Below are 19554 nucleotides of genomic sequence, written 5' to 3' on the forward strand. Positions count from 1 at the left end.
GTATATTTTGCTTATTGGTTTGTAGTGAAAATTGTACAGTGGTCTCTCTTCTTTCTCTTCATTTTTAACTCTCCTCCCTTACAGCATTTTTTGTATTCTTTGTATAAAAAATGGCATATTGGTCAGACCCACAACAGCAGCAATTATAGCCCAACAATTCTACATTGATCCACTGATAAATATTTCTGAGCCAATCTGGATTTGAACCCAAGTTCCCAATACAATTGGCTAGTTGCTTTTGACACCTCAACCATTGTAGTCTTACTCAATCATTTTTTGATCTCCAATATATCATTTGCAAACATCTCATTTAAATAAACACCGAAAAATCATCTTATAAAAAGTAATAAAAACTATTAATTTTTAAAATGCATTTATTCAGAATTATTCATTCAAAATTAAGAAAAGATAAAATATTTACAATATCTTTATAACACAAGGACAACACAACAATCGAACATTCATTTAAGCATCTTTGAAATTCAGTAACAAACTTAGCTTCTAGTTTTTGTTTGAAAATTTAATTTAAGAATGTTGCAAACCGCTAACCATTCTTTTTTTTCATTTTCAATTTTTGATAAAAATGGAGATGATTTATCATCAATAAAGGCTTGTTGATTAATGTTAACATTTCTTTGTTAAACGTATGAAAGTTTAAATGCCATCAAGGAATGGACTGATTTAAACATTAAAGATTCAACTATAACAATCTAATGTAGAGTTTTTATATCAATCATATTTTATCTTTTGGAATCTCAATATTGCATTATCTTTCAACAACGGATTGCAGCCGGAAATTCTTTGTTAACTGAGAAAATACAAAAATTTCTAATCGTTACTACAAATTTATAGATTGAATTAAAAAAATCGGAAATTTAATTTTAATGTGTTATAAATTTTTAAAAATAATAATAAAGATAAATTTATTTTAACAATAAAAAGTTAAACAACAAAAATTATTTGAAAATATAAGATATTTGCAATCTGTATTTAGATGTGAAGAATTTGACATTTATAATTGATTTTTTGATGCTCATTTTTGTGTTTTTATTAAATCAATTGATATAAAAACAATATATGCCTGTGTAAAACAATAATGGACTAGCTACACATAGAATGAAGATATTTTTACAAAATAGAAATGAAGAAATTGTGATAAGATTTTCGTTTTAAATTATTTTCCAAAGTCATATAATTGAAATATTTTCTTTCTCTGTATTAAAAAAAAAAAAAGGAAATCAAAATAAGAACCGTTCCATAAAAGTGTGCATTTTTACACTATTCGGAAACATTGTCTGCTTCGTGTGACTGAACTTCTTTTGGTCCATATTTCTGTCCTAAAGTTCTAGCTATGAAATTCCAATATTCTTTTCTTACAGTATCATGTTCTTCTGCTAGGGATTTACATAACTGAAATTAAAACAAAAGAAGATTAGGATTCATATTGAATATTTATAACATATAAATATATTGTCATTATGTGACAGATTTTCATTTTGTTAGATTCCATTTTATCATTCAAACTTTGATTAAGTTTTCTAAGTAACTAAACAGTCTTTTAAATACTATAAATGATATTAAAAGACCATTTATATCAACTGGCAGTTCTGCACACCTGTAAATCTTCTGTATTGTACATATGCAAGTCTCAAAAGTGTGTCTATTATTAAAAAAACCATATTCTTTCTATGTATAAATGTTTTAAAAAATGTATTTAATTCTATTTAGATTTAAACTGTAAAAAATGAAAATATATCTATTATATAAGCAAAATGTAGCGATTATGTGAAGTACCTACTAAATGTATATTTCTAGTCTATATTATTAATTCCTTCATATTCAAGGAAAATAGATTAGAACAGTGATCAACCACTGTATTTTATACAAATCTATTTGTAGATGCTAAGTAAAGATAATGCAATCGGTATTGATTTCATTATTACTGATTCTCATAAACATGAATAATGTTTCCATTTCCAACATTATCTTGTAATCTATCTCATGATTTGAAATTACTGAATATGTAATTTCAAATTTTTAAACTATTCATTGATAAGAACAAACATCTAAATAAAAAATTTTCTGATCACTAACTGCATATTTAACTAATAGCAATGATTTGTGCAAGGTACGAAACATTTTAGTAATTCATTCAATAAATTTTAGATATGTTTTTAAAATTAACCATATTGTACAGACAGGTACCAATCATTCGGGTACTCATTTGAAAATACGTAGATACAATTCTATCGAAAAAATATATATATTATATATATATATATATATATATATATAAACTTACATCAAATGCTCTTTGTAATGTTGTACTATCTTCTTCTCCACCTAGAAGTTTTTCTTCTAAATAATCTATCATAAATGCCAATAAATAGGGAGAACGACATCCGTTTTTGTACAGTTCTTCGCAGAATTCACACAAACCTTGATATTTTGTCAGACCTCTATCCTGTAATATCCTACGTAAATAAATGAAGTAATGAAAGAACACTATACTGCATGCTTGGTTTATATAGAGTCATTTAAACAAAAATTTATATTTATCTATCTTAAGAAACTGCTTTCAATTATTATTAATTATAATTAACAAACAAAAATTTGATTTCAGAAAAAAATTAATTTTAAATAATTTCACTAGCAACACGATATCTTAATTGTATAATGAAAAAAGTATCAGACAGATTGCAATGAAATTACATGAATAAATGTGTAGTGATTAACAGTCTTACTTTTGTAACCACTAAAAAGGGATTTGTAGGAAAATAAACACATTTGTTATGTCCTTCCAATCCAACATTCGCCAGAGGTCAAGAACCATCCAGAAGACAGTTTTAAATGTTAGGGGTGGAGGAACTAACGTTTTCATATCCAGTCTCATCTTTTATCTATCTAACTCTGTTCTTGAGATTAAGGAAAGACGAGCAGACGGATGACGGTGGGAATTTATAGGTCTACAATTTTTTGAAATTGCAGCCCAATTAGCAGTGAATTTAAAAAATAAATTTAAAGAATTTATATTTGTTAAAAAAGATAACAAACAAAATAAACTGGAAAAATCAGGTGTTGTATCCTGTACATGCAGAGATAAACTATATTGGAGAAACCAGAAGAGTATTAGAGAAGAGGATAAAGGAATAAGCAGCATCAATCCTATTAAAAAAAAAAAGAAAACCCCGTTTACCTTAGTTTATACATTGTAATAAGAATAATTGTACAATTAATAATGATGATATTAAAAATTTATTTTTAGAACACAATGAATACTTACAGAAATTTAAAGAACATGTCATGATCAAAAATAACGATAACTTAAATTTGAATAATGGAATGTTTGTAGATGACATTGGCGTGACATCATATATATAGGAATAAAAGTATGGTGTTATGCAATGTGGGATGATTGTAACTGTAATTGATGTAAAGTTACTAAGAAAAACCAAACATGTCGCAGAATACACCTATGTAAGTTTATTTGTTTTTTAAAATTTTACATGTTTTGATAACTGTAAAATTAAAACAGTTTTTTTTATCATCTGTAGACTGAGGAGGGATCGGTACAAACTCTGATCTGAAATGCATATAAATAAAGATCTATGAATTAAAATTGTCTTCTGATTGGTTCTTGACCTCTGGTGAACAAAACTAAAAAGAAAATATAGTATTTTATTTAGTCACATTAATTGATTACTGCAAATTTCAAAATTGCAATAAGCAAGATTTTCCTGTATTTTCATAGCCACCAAAATTTTTAAAATCTTTATATATAAAATGATGCATTACTATATGTATTGCAAAATTATCTGTATAACAGTAAACATCACAAAGTTTTATTTTTTTACACAAAACTATTTATACATATAACTTTATTTCTCTAGCAAAGAAAAAATAAACTTAATAATTCACAGCCCTGACATCATTTTAAAACAACAATTTATGTCAATTTCCTTTATAACCATTATGTAGTGGATTTAAAAATATGTGACTACACAACATCCTTTATTTAACAATTTATTACATTTGCCAAACTTACTACAAGCAAAGTTCATATCAATATAAATACATTCTCCAAATTAGGAACTAATTACAGTCAAACATCGGGTTACAAACTGTACTGACTGTACTTAATTTTCTGTATTATATTGTAATGCTCATAATACAGTAGTTTAAATTGCTGGTATTTCTCAATTCAATTATGTGTCAGCAGTTGTTAAAGACAGTAGCAGACAACCCAACAACCCGCACAAACCCTGCTCATTCCCCACCTTGAGGGGTACAGTTATAGCGTCACTAGCCCAATGAAGCTCATAACCCATTTGAAAGATGTTGCTTCCCCCCAATATATCATGGTGTTGGACTTTAAGTCCCTCTACGCTTCTATTGAGCTTCCTTCAGCCTTTTGTGCACTCAGACATCAAATTTCGTATTGTTGATGATGACACGTTGCACCACCACATTCTTGAGATGGCCCACTTAATATGCTATAATTTGTTTTTCCAGTTTAACAGTGTAGTCTTTACTCAGGTAAGAGCAGTCCCTATGTGAAATGGTAGTAAGACAGTTGGAGAGCAAAGTCCTTCCACAGTTCCTCCCCAACATCCTTTTGTACAGGAGGTATGGAGGTATACAGATGATATCATTATTTTTTGGAAGATGGTGTTGGATTTAATGGTCTTTGTCAATACTATTAATGATAATCCCTACGAGTTGACCCTAGAAGTGGAAAAAGCTAGCCCCTCAGAAATCCACTTCCAGGACATTAATATTAGAGTGGAGGAGTCAGGCATCCACGCCTCTTTATTCTGTAAACCAGGTTTGATGTCCGTGTACATACCGGTAGGGTCTTGTGACTCTTTTCCTTACAAGATTGTGGCATACAAAGTTTTAATAAGAAGGGCTTTTATGCATTCTTTACTCCTCAAGCTCTTGCTGCCGAATTAATGTTTATATAGCGCATAGCCTCCGCCCATAGGTATCCCAATGTTACCCATAGGTTGATTGAATGTTACCACCATATGCACTCAGCATACACCCGTGAAGTTGACAAGCTAAGAAATAATCAACCCAAAGATGAAGAATGGGTCCCTATTACATTTAATCTGTAGTTAAAATTGTTGTGTACTGAGACTGCCAAGAAACGCCAGGTTCGTGTCACATTCAGGAGGTGCCCGACTATTTTTGACATCCTTCGCAATGGGAAGGATCCTATTTTTGACATCCTCCCTCAACTACCTGGCATATACAGTGTCCCCATTAGGGACAATAGGGACCTGGTTTACATCAGCTAGACTAAGTGCTGCTTGGGAGTCAGATTACAGGAGCATCTTGCAGATATACAATATAATATATCTTGTATATCTGCAAGATATTGTATATCTTGCAGATATACAATATGGGAGAACCACCATAGCCCTCGCTACATACACTGCCAATCCGGACATCAAGGCAGACTTCAACTGGGCAAGGTTCATCCTCGCTTCACCTCCCAAGCACCTAAGATGGTTGGAGGCCTTGCACATATTTAAATCTAGTTTCATCTCTACATGCATTAATTATAAGGAGGAGTTGGTTTTGTTGATGGCCTGGCAGGCGCTGATTGACACCAATGTTTAAATGTTGGTTGGTCTCTGCTAGCCATCTGAATGTGCAACATAACTCTTTTAAAAAAATTCTTGTCTGTCCGATTCAAATCATTGTTCAAATGGTTGTGTTCCAAAGCTTTTATGTTTCATAGGATATCCATTTAACATCTGAAGAAGAACTCTAAGGAGTTTGAAAATGTTTGTGGTGAATTTTTGTTTTGTTTTCTTTGAACACTGGTCATTGCTTCATAGGGTACATTGAAAACTACCATAATTAGTTAAGATGTAATGACTATATAAATTATATTAAATTAAGCTTCCTGTAATTTATTTATGCAATATAATAATAGAAAAATATAAAAATAAATTTAAAAACTTTTCATATTTCTCCACAGACTAACAAAATCAAACCAAAATCATTCATAAATCAAAACCAAAATCAAAAATTCATAAATCTTTTCCTGTAAACTTTATGTTCATTGTTCTTAGTAAACTTCATATTAGATATTCTGCATTCAAAAATTTCTTTAAATTTATATTTTTTCATATATTAATTTTAACAATACTTAGCAATTTATACCAACTTTATATGTAAACATTTATATTAAAAACATTAACTTACCCCCTAAGATAATTCCATGCACTCTCATTATGAGGAACCTTCTTAATACAATCTAAAGTATATCTATTAAAAATAAATAAATAACTATTACAATAAAAAAATAATTACACTTCTAAATTCTAAAATCAATTATCAAGTAAGTTTATAAAATTCAGATCACCACAAAACAAGAAATTCAGTTTTAGTAATTGTATTAATTATTATTTTGAATAAAAAATATCATTAAAATGAAGCAACCCTTTAAATTGGGCCAAAGATGTTTTTTCTATGATTAAAGTTATTGCTGGAAAAATACAAAAGACGTGTTTGTGTAACTTTATTAAAATGGCTTACACAACTATATTTAACATGAGCAAAACTTGAAAAAAATAAAATTACAATACTAAACGTATTTTATTAAATATATATACAGTGAAAACTTGATGAGACCAGCATTCTTTTGGATAATCTAGAAAACATGATTATTTTTGTGTTTTGAATACATCAAGCACTGTGCATTTAAAATTTCACAAATAATAAATACAGTAATGCAATTACTGTAGTTTAAAGTGAATTAAATTACTCAAAATCTAATGTAATGTTATGTGATGTAGTTTTGTGGTACTATAATCAACAGATAACATATTAACTTCCAGTTACATACATGGAGAGCTGTCTCTCTGTATTATACACTGTAATATGTACTGTACAATGCTACATGTTCTAGATTTTTCCTTTTTTGAAAACCATTTTGGGTAATTGTATTTGTAGACTAATGAAGGGTTTGTAACAATAAACTCAAAATGCACATTTGAAAGTTGACTTATAAAATCTCTTCTGATTTAATGCTGTCTGTAAGAAGTAATAAAAGGAATGATTATTAAAATAATTAAAATTGGATAAATCTAAAAAAAAAAGAAAATACTCATTATAATGACATTAAGTAAAAAAAAAAAAATATCCAGCAATGAGTTGCTTAACTTTCCTGGCAACATTTAAAACTGCACATATGGCACCATCTGTTAAGATATTTTATTATTAAAAACTTTTTATAGTTTTAATTATTATAAAATGTCAAAAGACTTAATTTTGAGAGTAGAGATGAGTTTTATAAAAAATTGTAAATGCTATAACCAGTAAAATCTTCATTAAGTCCAACCCTACTCAAGATATGACACATGATCTCCACCCCCTCGACCTTTAACCACCAAAATTTAAGAGTATCGATTCCCAATACACAAACCTACCTGCAAAATTTCAGAAATTTCCAATAAAAGGCACAGGAGTTATTAAGCTTCAACGAGGATGCACAAAATTGTCCCCCCCACACACACTAACATCCACATATACAGAAAAAAATGCCCAATTTTTTTTTTTTTTTTTTTGCTTTTCTTGATGTTTCAAGGCCCAGAGTCCAAAAACGTAAAAATCTTAGGGGGTCATTTTTTGACCAATTGCCATACTATCCCTCTGTTATATATAACAGGGCCAGGGAAGTAATAATATGCAATAAACATTGTTATATTTATAAACTAAATATTTTTGTAAAGATTACTTTATTTGAAGAAAATATTTACAAATATTGAATAAACAGTTGCCAGTCAAAATTTATTAATTATTGATCACAACAGAGACACATGTACACTTCAATATATCAGACTTTCAGTGTTCCCTATGAAATTTTCTTAACTTTCACCAGCGCTTTTGCCAAACTAAATTTATTTAACTGCATGTGGCCTACATATATTTGTAATCATTTCTATCTAATTCATAGCTGCTGTATAAATAATATTTTTTTTTGTTTTTAACTGTGTTTTAGTAAACACACCCAAACAACCTTAAAATGCAGCAATACTTTAATAACTAAAACATTTTCATTATTTTGTAATAATGGCATTTTCTCCCATAAAAGGCAGCTTGGGTGTATTATTATGATTATTTTTTGTTTGTTGACAAATGCAAATGTAAATAAAATTAAAAACAATAAATAGTGTAAATAATGAAATAAAATTTGATTAGTGAATGAAGAAAATAATAGGTTACTGTATTTAAACATACTAATAACTAGAAAAAACAGCAATATAAGTATTAAAAAACATGGAAAAAAACAGTGAGGACAATAAAGAAAATGAATCAAAAATGAGAACATGAAACAGAAGCAATATTGTATATAAGCTGGAGTGCATTTGCATCGATCTCCACATTTATATAGGAGAAACCAAGAGGGAACTCCAAACAAGATTCATGGAGGACATTTGGGCAATGAAAAATAATGACGATAAATCTGTGGTCACTAAACACTGTAACCAAAATGGACGTAAAATAATAAAAGAAAATACTAAAGTTAAAAAACACAAAGAAAATATGTTTAAAAGAAAACTATTTGAATATTTAAAAATTATAAAAATAGATAATAATAAAAGAATGAATGAAAATACAGGCCTACAGATACATGAATCTTGGGAGGATTTCCAAACAGATAGGAAATGAAAAAATAAACAAACTAACACATATTTGTGAGCCGGAAGAAAACACGCCCAAAGGTAAAATAAATGCAGATGTGTAAATGAGATGTAGCTTGTAAATTTTCAGTGTGTAAAATCATGATGTAGTATGGATTCATCAGATTCTGTTTTTTTTTTTTTTTTTTTTTTGTATTGAATAGTACGACTTTTCTTTCCAAATTTGTATGTCCAGGATAAAATGTACCCTTTTAGTGGATTTTGCCAAGTATGAATACATATGTTGAGAAGTTTTTACTATAAAACTAATAATGTATGTGTATATATCTAGAAATCCATAAAGAGATCTAGGTATCATGACTGAGGAGGGAAGGACCTGTTAGGTCCAAAATGCATCTTATAATATAATCAAGAGGGGTTGATGATAACAATAATAATAAGCGCAGAGCCCAAATGGTTAGGAGTTGAATGTTGAAATTTGGTACACAGTTAGGGTATGTTAGAAGAATATACACTAAGAAGAGATTTTTTTGAAATTCTTCCCATGGGGAGAGGATTAAGGCTTATCCTAAAGAACTCAGCTTCTATGCACTATTTTAGATGCAAATTTTTTATTTTTTACTGCGTTTTAGTAGGGTATGCCATGAGAATGCACCCTAATAAATTTTTGGAAATCCCTCGCGAGGGAGAGATACAAGGTTAAGGATTACCTTGAAGAACTCGGCTTCTATTGTACTATTTTACATGTGATTTTTTTTGTTTTTAACTGTGTTTTAGTAGAGTATGCCATGAGAATGCACACTAGAAAAGGATTTTTGGAAATTATCCCCACGGAAGAGAGGGAGAAGGTTAAGGATTATTGTAAAAAACTTGGCTTTACTGTACTATTTTAGATGTGGTTTTTTGTGTTTTTGCAGAAAATTGAACATATTTTTAGACCATGTAAAAACTCTCTAATTAGTCTCAGAAGAGACTAATTAGAGAATTTCTTGCACCCAGTGAAAACAAGATTGGCTAAAATCTAATAATCTTAATCTTCACTATCATTACTTTTTGCTTGAGCAATGCTGGGCTCATCTGCTAGTATCATAATAAATACATAGAAAATTGTGTCTCAAGTTCTTTCTGACATGTGGCTGTCCATAAGAAAAGTGCACTAGCATGAAACAGGAAACTTGGATGTAGTTGTGACCATCTTCTTAAAACAAAGTGTGTTATAATTAATAATTCCTGTGCTTTTTGTCAAAAATTTCTGAAGCTTTGCAGGGAAGTGTATGTATTAAAGGGATTGATGCTATTAAATTTTGGTGGTTAAAGGTCCAGGGGATGGGGAGATAGAGGGGAGTCATTTTATATCTCAAGGGGTCGAACTTAATGAAGATTTTACTCATTACCATTAATTAAATTAATGATAATGAGTAAAATCAATACAATATAAAAAAATTAATAATAGTAAAACTCATCTCCAGCTTTAAAAATTCAGTTTTTTGCCTTTTTATAATAATTAATAAATAGAAAAATTTTTAAATAAAGTATCATAACAGATAGTTTCACCACAATTTTGAATATTGTTGCCAGGAAAGTAATGCAACTTACTGGATTTTTACTTTCTTGGCTGTTACACATAACAGAGGGAAAGTATGGTGATCGGTCAGAAACCGACCCCCCAGATTTTTTACATTTTTTAACTTGTCATTGCACATAAAAGCCTAAAAACTTATTTATGTTATCATTTATTAAATAGACAATAGTGTTAGACATAAAAAAAATTTGCACAAGCAAAAATAATAAATAAAAGAAACCACAAAGCAATGCAAATGCCAAAAATATTGAAAAGTACTATATCAAGGAAGCAATGAAATACACTGAAATACAGGAATATAATAGAGGCATCCCTATATTATATTCCTGTATTTCAGTGCTTCCTTGAATCCTTAATGCTCTGAAATATATTACAAGGTATTTTAGAGCATTAAGAATTCAAATTTTAGATTTTCAGAACAACAATAAATAAATAATCTTAAAAATCTTTTAGTTAATTCCAATATATTAATTAAGTTAACCTTACTTGACTTCATTCTCTAAAACATTTTCGGTAAATTTTGTTGTGTGACTAATAACAAAGTAACGTTGATTCCATGCCGAATTGTTTCTCACATCTTCAACCAGTAGTCTATTAACAAAGTCTAACTCATTGTCCCATAATCCATATTCTTGCAGGACCCATTGCCTTTATAAATAGTATTTTTGAAACATTAGACAAAAAAGAATGAAATAAACAATTCTATTTATATATATATTTTATATGTAAAAAAGAAATTATGGTTAATGTTACCTTAAGTAGCCAAGATGGTGGACCTTCCGGTAATCTCGATCCAGGTTACTTAGTGAAGTCAAGATGGAGGGAGCTGCAAACTATTGCGTTGTGTTATGCAAATTAATAGTAACGACGCATTTCGTGTAGAGTTATTGGCGGAAAGTAGTAACAGGTGTGATAATTGTGTTGACTTGAGTGATTTTTGACTTTAGATGTAATTTTTTTAAATTTATTTTTTCTTTTCTTTTTGAAGTTTTTTGTTTAATATTAATTGGTTAGTTATGAGTTCTTTCGATATTTCTTCCCAAGAGTTTTGGGCAGCGTGCACCACCCATAATTTCTATCAAGTGCTCGAATCGGAATTTTCCGAATTAGGTATGGACCCCAGAATCGATAAAGGTTTTAAATTTGCGGTGAGTCTAGGATTATAGCATATTGAGGAAGTGTGTAAGAATTGTTCGAATTCGTGCAAAATTTTTTATCGACATAACCGAGATTCGTGTGTGATGAGATGCAAAAAATGTCAAAGAAATAGTTCTGCATTCAAAGGAACCTTTAAAGGTAAATGTGGAAAAATATCATGGAGTAGAGTCTTTTCTTTTATATGGCATTACATTGCATTGGAATGCTCTTCGACCACCTCAGGTATATCTGTAGGCATTTCGAATAAGGATGCTGTCGACTGGTCCAACCATATACGTTTTATTATGCTAGTTGCTCTGCACAATATGACGTCATTTAAAATTGGAAGTCCGAAGAAAACTGTCAAAATCGACGAGACTGTCATATGTAAACGAAAATACGAAAAAGGCCACAAACTAAAAAGTATGAAATGGGTTGTAGGGGGAATATGTCGAGAAGACAAGAGCTGTTTTATCTGTCAAATAAACGATCGTTCCGAAATCACACTAAATTGGATTATATCGAAATTTGTCAATTCAGGAAGCTTGGTCTTAACTGAGGAATGGAAAGGTTACAACAACATAGACGATTTAGAAGGCGTCGAAATAGAGCACAGGACTAAAAAGTACGAAATGGGTTGTACGGGGAATATGTCGAGAAGACAAGAGCTCATTACCATTAATTAAATTAATGATAATGAGTAAAATCAATACAATATAAAAAAATTAATAATAGTAAAACTCATCTCTAGCTTTAAAAATTCAGTTTTTTGCCTTTTTATAATAATTAATAAACTTCATTGACTTCATTCTCTAAAACATTTTCAGTAAATTTTGTTGTGTGACTAATAACAAAGTAACGTTGATTCCATGCCGAATTGTTTCTCACGTCTTCAACCAGTAGTTTATTAACAAAGTCTAACTCATTGTCCCATAATCCATATTCTTGCAGGACCCATTGCCTTTATAAATAGTATTTTTGAAACAGTAGACAAATCACTCCGAGAATTTCGTTAACCCCAGAACAGGAGACCATATGCAAAATATAGAAAGGCTATGGGGGTATTTAAAAAACAAAAAAAATCTACCAAAGCATTACACCGAGGATCTGTCAGACTTGTACCAGGTTGTTCAATAAGTTTTGTCGTTCAATAAGAGATGGCGCTATTAGGTTTGTCGTTTTATTACTCTAAAAATAGTACTACTTTTTTATAAACACGTGTGAAGTTTCATGTAGATCTGTCAACTCATTTCTATATTTGCAGCTGTTCAAAGTTGACGTGTCAGTGTATTTTTTTACAATGGAAAAAATTGAATATCGTGCAGTGATAAAATTCTTATTTTTGGAAGGTGTAGCACCAAAACAAATTCATGAACGATTGGTAAAAGTGTATAAGGACTCTTCACCTTCAATTAGAACAGTAGAAAGATGGGTTGCTGAATTTAAACATGGCCGTACAAGTCTCGAAGACGATCCACGTGAAGGACGTCCAAAAAGTGCATCAACACCAGAAATCGTAGCAAAAATACAGCATATGGTTTTGGAAGATTGTCGATTAACTGAGAGAGATTTAGTAGAAGCCCTAGGGATCTCATTAGGCAGTGTGAGCAATATTTTGGCTGATGTTTTGGGTTACAGAAAGCTGTGTGCACAATGGGTGCCGCATTCGCTAACTATGGAACAAAAACACATTCGAATGCAACTTTCTCAGCAACATTTGGAGCGTTTTAGAAAAAATAAAAAGGATTTTGTGCGTCGTTTCATTACTATGGATGAGACTTGGGTCTACCATCATGATCCTGAATCAAAACAAGAGGCTAAGGAGTGGTGTGAACCCGGTACTTCGGCTCCGAAGCGAGTTAGGGTCCAGAAATCGGCCAAGAAGGTGTTAGCATCAGTTTTTTGGGATGCAAAAGGAATTTTGTTCGTGGATTATCTCCAAACTGGTAAAACAATAAACTCAGACTATTATTGTAATCTTTTGGACCAGCTGGATGTAAAAATTCGTGAGAAAAGACCTGGTTTACAGAAGAAAAAAATCATTTTTCATCAAGATAACGCACCCTCTCATACAGCTCAAAAAACCATCGCGAAAATCAGTGAATTAAAATACGAATTGTTGCAACATCCTCCCTATTCGCCAGATTTAGCTCCCTCTGACTTCTGGCTGTTCTCACATCTCAAAAAATTCATGCGTGGGAAACGATTTTCATCGAACGAAGAGGTAATAGCAGCCGTGGAAGCGTATTTCAACAGTCTTCCGGATTCTCACTTCAGGGATGGAATCCATAAATTAGAAGATCACTGGAACAAGTGTATTGAATTTCAGGGAAATTATATTGAATAATAAAATGTATTTCAAACCATAAAATTGTGTTTTTTTTAATCGAACGACAAAACTTATTGAACAACCTGGTACATGTATTCCTTTATGTATAAAAAGTTTTGTGGTTGGCCTTCAAAAAAACCCGGGGAAAAGTTCTACACATTTGTGAACCATTTAAGTAAGATATATCCCAGTTCAGAACGAATTCCTTTGTGGAAAAAACCCAAGACAGTCCCTGCAGCCCCAGTTTCTAATATTAAGAAAAAAGTAAAAATGGTGGTCGAAGAAAAGGTGAAGAAAAGAGAGGAATGCAATATTACCGATGATAATAACGATAAAAGTAGGAACGAGGGCGGAAAAAAGAAGAACTGAAAGACAAGTAGTCAAACGGTATCAATTCCTGTCCAAACCAAGCATCGGAAAAAAAAACAACAGCAGCTAGCACAATGACGTAAGTAATAACATTATATAATTATCGTTTATTTTTTTATTTTTTAATATTTCGAAATAGTAATTACTTTAACAAAATCCTTAAATTCTAAAATCGGGATTTAGTATTTAATAAATCGCGGAGCATATCACGTGATCACATCTGCTCCATCGTAAATCGCAGTCAAGATGGCCGCCATCTTGATGTCACTAAATAACCTGGATCGAGATTACCGGAAGGTCCGCCATCTTGGCTACCTAGGGTAACATTAACCAAAATTATTTTACTCACCTATGTTGCCAAGCATGATAGTTTTTTGCATCCAAATTTAAAATAATCTCAGTGAACTGTTTTTCTTGACTAGGATCATGACTCCATTTTACTAATACTTGTCTGTGATGCCTATAAAGATATAAAAAGTTAATAATCTAGAAACTAAAATAATACATATTAAACTCTAATTATCAAAGTACATAAACAGTAATATACTGTAGCCATTTTCATGATAATTATTGATTCCAAGTGTGTTAAATATTTCTGCTTCTCATATCAAACCCGTAAACTAATGTCTTTGTAAAAGTCTTTAGAAAAATCATGCATGAAGTAACTGGTTTATCTAGCATGTCGTCTTGGCATTTATCATCTCTAAAAAAAAGAACCCATACCACTTTCCAAGAACTGCACATTTTCAGTGCTTTTATACAAAAAAATCTTAACTCCAGACCTACCCAGTGCATTAATAATCACAATGAGTCCATATGCTGGCTTACTGGTTTTGCCGGCATACCAAATTCTGGATTAATGGAATTTCACTGTATTCATAAAACAGTCCAAAATGATGATTTGAAGACAACAGTGTTTAAGAACTGGACTGGTGTACACAGACTCCTGTTCTTCACCCAATTAAACATCTTTCAGATAAATCTGAGTGCAAACTAAGAGCCAGACTACATCATCCAACATTAATGAATAATCTCATTACTGCTCTTCTGGAAGAATGGTGCCAAATTCCTGACAACTATTGATGGGAAACCAATAGTTGTCAGGCTTCCCTGATAGGTGGAAGTTGTCAATGCTGCAAAAAATGAACCAACAAAATAGTGGTTACCAATATAATTTTATTTTTTCATTATTACTTTGGTATACAGAATGTATGTACTAAATACAGTATAAATACTTTTTCAAATATATGTATTTGTCTACAGCTCTTTTTGATTTTTCTTTTCCTTATATACAATCCCACTAGTCCAAACAATCACATATATTCAGATTAGTGAGAACGCACTGCATATGTTGTACAGTAATTTATAAATAAATTACTGTACAACAGCTAATAATTTTTGTGCTGAAATGACAATACAATTATCACATTAATAATCTATTACTTATTTAGATACATTTTCTTACTTTTCAAGTTATCGGACACTAATTTTTTATTATTATTATAAATACACTTTCCTGTTTTGCAATAATGAAATTATTAGTAAAAAGTTAAATGACAATCATTATTTTTATGTAAAGACAACCTACTCTTGTCTGAAAATTTACTGACATGACAGCAAACATAATTCTAAAATGGACATTTTAGTTTGTGCAATAATCTATGTTTTAAGTATGAAACTTTATTCAATTAATTGTATCTTTCTTTATTATTGACAATAACAAGCAGCAGACTATTTGCTACAGATTGACCATCACCAATCCAGCACTAATTTTCACAAAAGCAATTTCAAATTTTCCAGGTTGTCACACAAACTTGCCACTACTATTTGATGACACTAACTGTTGCATGAACTATTTTTGAGCATTTTCAAACACTGGTAAGGCATTTCTACTTCTCTTTTGTGCATTTTTATTATAACTTGCCAACAATTAGCCCAATTATGGCTCCAATGACTACAGAAAGTGCTACCAGTGGTTTGAAGCACAAACACCACATTGTCTATAACAGACAAGATAGAACTTCTGAAAAAAACTTGACAGCTGTATGTTTATGCATGGAATGAATGAAGCATTGGCTCATCTACAGTTTATGAAATAAAGAAACAGCGAGAAAAATTACTCAAGTTCTTTGCTGATAATTTTTCCCCTATTAACCATCATATACTGATTTACAGAGTATTTTAAAGGTAGGATGAAATGGTTAGCTGTTGAGTTAAGTGTATTCTAACCTAACAGTAATCTGGCAAAATCACTTACTCGGCATCCGAGAAGTCCCAAAGATGCCAGATTAGTGAAGATCAACCTGTATCGTCTGCTTACTTTCTCTTTGTCTATATGTATATATTTTTATACTATTATCTTCTGATGTAAAATATTTTAAACAAATTTTAAGAATTCTACAAAAATAAAATTATTTATTACTGTTGTTATATAGCATAATTTTTTATAACAACAAGAAAATTTTTTTATGAATGAAAACATTTCAAAACTTACCAAACTTGATAATTTTTCGGATTATCTTCAATGATACTTTGTATATAGTTTAGTTCCTTTTTGAGATCTTTGTTAAGTGCTTTCAACAAAACACGTCGAAAATTCCTGCATTAAACAAAAAACACAAGATTAAATTGTTTAAATTAAATGGTTAAATTCATTTCTTATAAAAGTTTGCTTTCATTATATTTGTAATAAATAAATACAGATTTCTTTTTCTTAATAATTATTACGAATAAAAAAAATCTTAATTATTAATACATACAATTTGTCAAAGAAATATTTACCAGACGGTGTAATTGGACGAATTCAAATTCACAGCATCGGTAGTAAGTTTAAAAGCTCTTTCACTATGTTCATTGCTTGCCAAGACTGCACGGAAATAATCAAATACGTCCTTGACTGTAACAGGAACAAATGTTATATTTCTTTCACTAAAATAATGTTTGTTAAACAATAAAAATATTCATAAAAAATATAATAATCAAAATTTAACAGATCAACAAATAACATTAATTAAAATCATTAATTTTATCAAGACAATAATATTCAGGAATACTTTTCAAGAATTCTCATATTATACAAAAACATAAATTTGATGAAAACTTCATATAAGAATATTATGATATGATGTGAATTTATAAGAATAAAAACAAACTTTAGTCTAATAAAAAGGCAGTTAAATACTAGTAAATACACTACTGTTGAATCAGAAACATCTTTAAGCAGCATCTAGATTAATCTAGAAGCCACTTAAGCAATAAAACTATTCAAAAGAAATGTATAGAATCTTTTTGGTTTCTGCTAATCATTTTTTAACAAATAGTCAAAATATCTAAAAACATTGTTACAAATTATTTCAAACATTTTTTTTTAATTTTCAACTCTAATAATCATTTGTTTGACCAATCTGAAGTTTGGCCAGCTTCCAGATCACACATTTATTTCTTACGTTCAGTTAAGTTTTCTTTCTAAAAACGATAACAACAGAAAAAGTAGAATAAATAAATCACAAATTAAAAAGAATTTCAATCTACAGCACTTTATAATGTTTAATTTATCTTGGGTTGTTCAGAAATAAATAAAAATGCCATTCTAGTTTGGTTTAAGTTTTTTTTAATCAATTTCGGATTGGTGATTGCACTTACATTGCAGTGACATCGGTGACCATGTGACATTCATGTTCAACGAGGGAATTTTCCTTGAATTGCATTTTTAAATATTTTGGCAAATGGTGTATTTTAAACATACTTCATTAAATTTAAACTTTAAGAAAAGATATAGAAGTGACACAGTGCAGCTAACAAATTTTTTAAATATCTTTCCATAGTGACCATGTGACATTCTATTATCCAATCAAAAATAATGATCTAATGAGCCTATTATTTAGAAAGTATTAATGCTCATGTAACTAACATACATACAATTGATCTTTGTTTTATCAATGTGGAATTAAGAAATGACTTTATCAAGGGCTGCAGAAACAACATCACAACATCAATCATAAAAACAATATTAAAGTGTGTATTACTGAAGGTAGACAGCAAGGAAATCTTTTAAAAGACAATAGAGTGTTTACTCAGAATGAATTGTAATTTTATAAAGAAAGATTTTATTATTATTTTAAAGGCCTAAATCTGTTTGTGTGTGTGTGTGTAAGTGAATGCTCTACAACTCCGACTTTTTATTTCACTCCAGGTGAAATTTTGTTTTGTTGTTTTGTTATGTTACAAAGATAATATTTCTACAAATCAAGTAGTTTATACTAAGAACTTTTCTTCGAATTTATTGAAATCTCTACTCTTCTCAATTCTTCAATCTCCACTTTCTGATAAAAAGTATTCTGTCATGCTTGATGGGGGAATTTCTAGTAAATATATTTGTTTGAGTGAAATAAACATATCTATGGTAACTGATTACATTATTGAAAACAAACTTCACCCGTGACTATCCGGTACAGGTATAAAGTCTAATCCAGCAACTTCAACCTTTAAATTTCCGGTCACAAACGACGAAATTAACAGAAAAAACTAACGTTTTCGAATCTCCATTGAGATCTTCCTCAGGTTCGTTAATGGAATGTCATGAGAATAGAACTCTTTTGAAGTTCAAAAAATCGAACATCTCCAGCGTGCGATGACGATGCAAAACATAAGATTGATATAATAGACCTGAGTCTACTAACGTAACGTCGCAAAATATCAATGCAGGAAATAAAACCATGTCTACCATTGTGGATTGACCTCCGAGATGTATCGCCACGCGTACGATAAAACGTTGCTGTCTTTGTAATTAATGCATTTCCCCGATTTGGTAGCTCTGTAAATCTCCAGGGTCTCTAATGCCCTAATGTGGTCCGTTTTGAACGACTTCTTAATGAGGGTGGCGTTATCGAAGTCCGCTTTTACATCAGGGTCTGTGGCATACGTCGACAGGGCGGTGGTGTGCCTTTTTTTGGCAACGTCATTCTTATGTTCAGAAACCCTTTTTTGGAGGGATCTCTTGGTAAAACCAATATATACTAGGTCTCTTTGGAATCTGTGGTCTCTTAACGGGATACTATAAACGCCCGGTGCCCTTAAAATGCTCGGTTTGTCCTTGGCGTTTCTGAGAAGCGAGTAGATAGATGACGTTCTCATGTACACTAACTTCAAAAGAGTTCTATTCTCATGACATTCCATTAATGAACCTGAGGAAGATCTCGATGGAGATTCGAAAACGTTAGTTTTTTCTGTTAATTTTCGTCGTTTGTACCGGAAATTTAAAAGTTGAAGTTGCTGGATTAGATTACATTATTCATTGAAACCTACTTTTGTTACAAGAAGTTATTGTAACTTGACATTGATATTTGAAGGAGATATCATTTATTAAGAAAATAACAGTCATTTATAAAGTAGAAAGATAAAAGTAAGCAAAAAACAAAATCTGTATATCTATCATTTGCCCACATTCTCTACAATAAAATAAATGAATCATTTTCTATTTT

The 19554-nt window shown here is 30.5% G+C and overlaps 1 protein-coding gene across 1 annotated transcript in view; it reads right to left on the reverse strand.

Annotated features, from left to right (window-relative positions):
* Positions 1 to 972: 972 nt before the first annotated feature.
* Positions 973 to 19554, reverse strand: part of Fnta (farnesyl transferase alpha) — a 32894-nt gene continuing 14312 nt past the window's right edge. The window contains exons 2-8 of the mRNA XM_067269176.1: positions 16856 to 16970; positions 16569 to 16673; positions 14424 to 14534; positions 10726 to 10887; positions 6217 to 6279; positions 2303 to 2474; positions 973 to 1410 (exon numbers count right to left, since the gene is read on the reverse strand). Of these exons, the coding sequence (XP_067125277.1) occupies positions 1279 to 1410; positions 2303 to 2474; positions 6217 to 6279; positions 10726 to 10887; positions 14424 to 14534; positions 16569 to 16673; positions 16856 to 16970 (860 nt within the window). The 3' untranslated portion in view covers positions 973 to 1278. The remainder of the gene's footprint in view (positions 1411 to 2302; positions 2475 to 6216; positions 6280 to 10725; positions 10888 to 14423; positions 14535 to 16568; positions 16674 to 16855; positions 16971 to 19554) is intronic.

The sequence above is a fragment of the Centruroides vittatus genome, unplaced genomic scaffold (assembly GCF_030686945.1).
Source record: "Centruroides vittatus isolate TY-2023 unplaced genomic scaffold, ASM3068694v2 contig_347, whole genome shotgun sequence".
NCBI classification, from domain to species: domain Eukaryota; kingdom Metazoa; phylum Arthropoda; class Arachnida; order Scorpiones; family Buthidae; genus Centruroides; species Centruroides vittatus.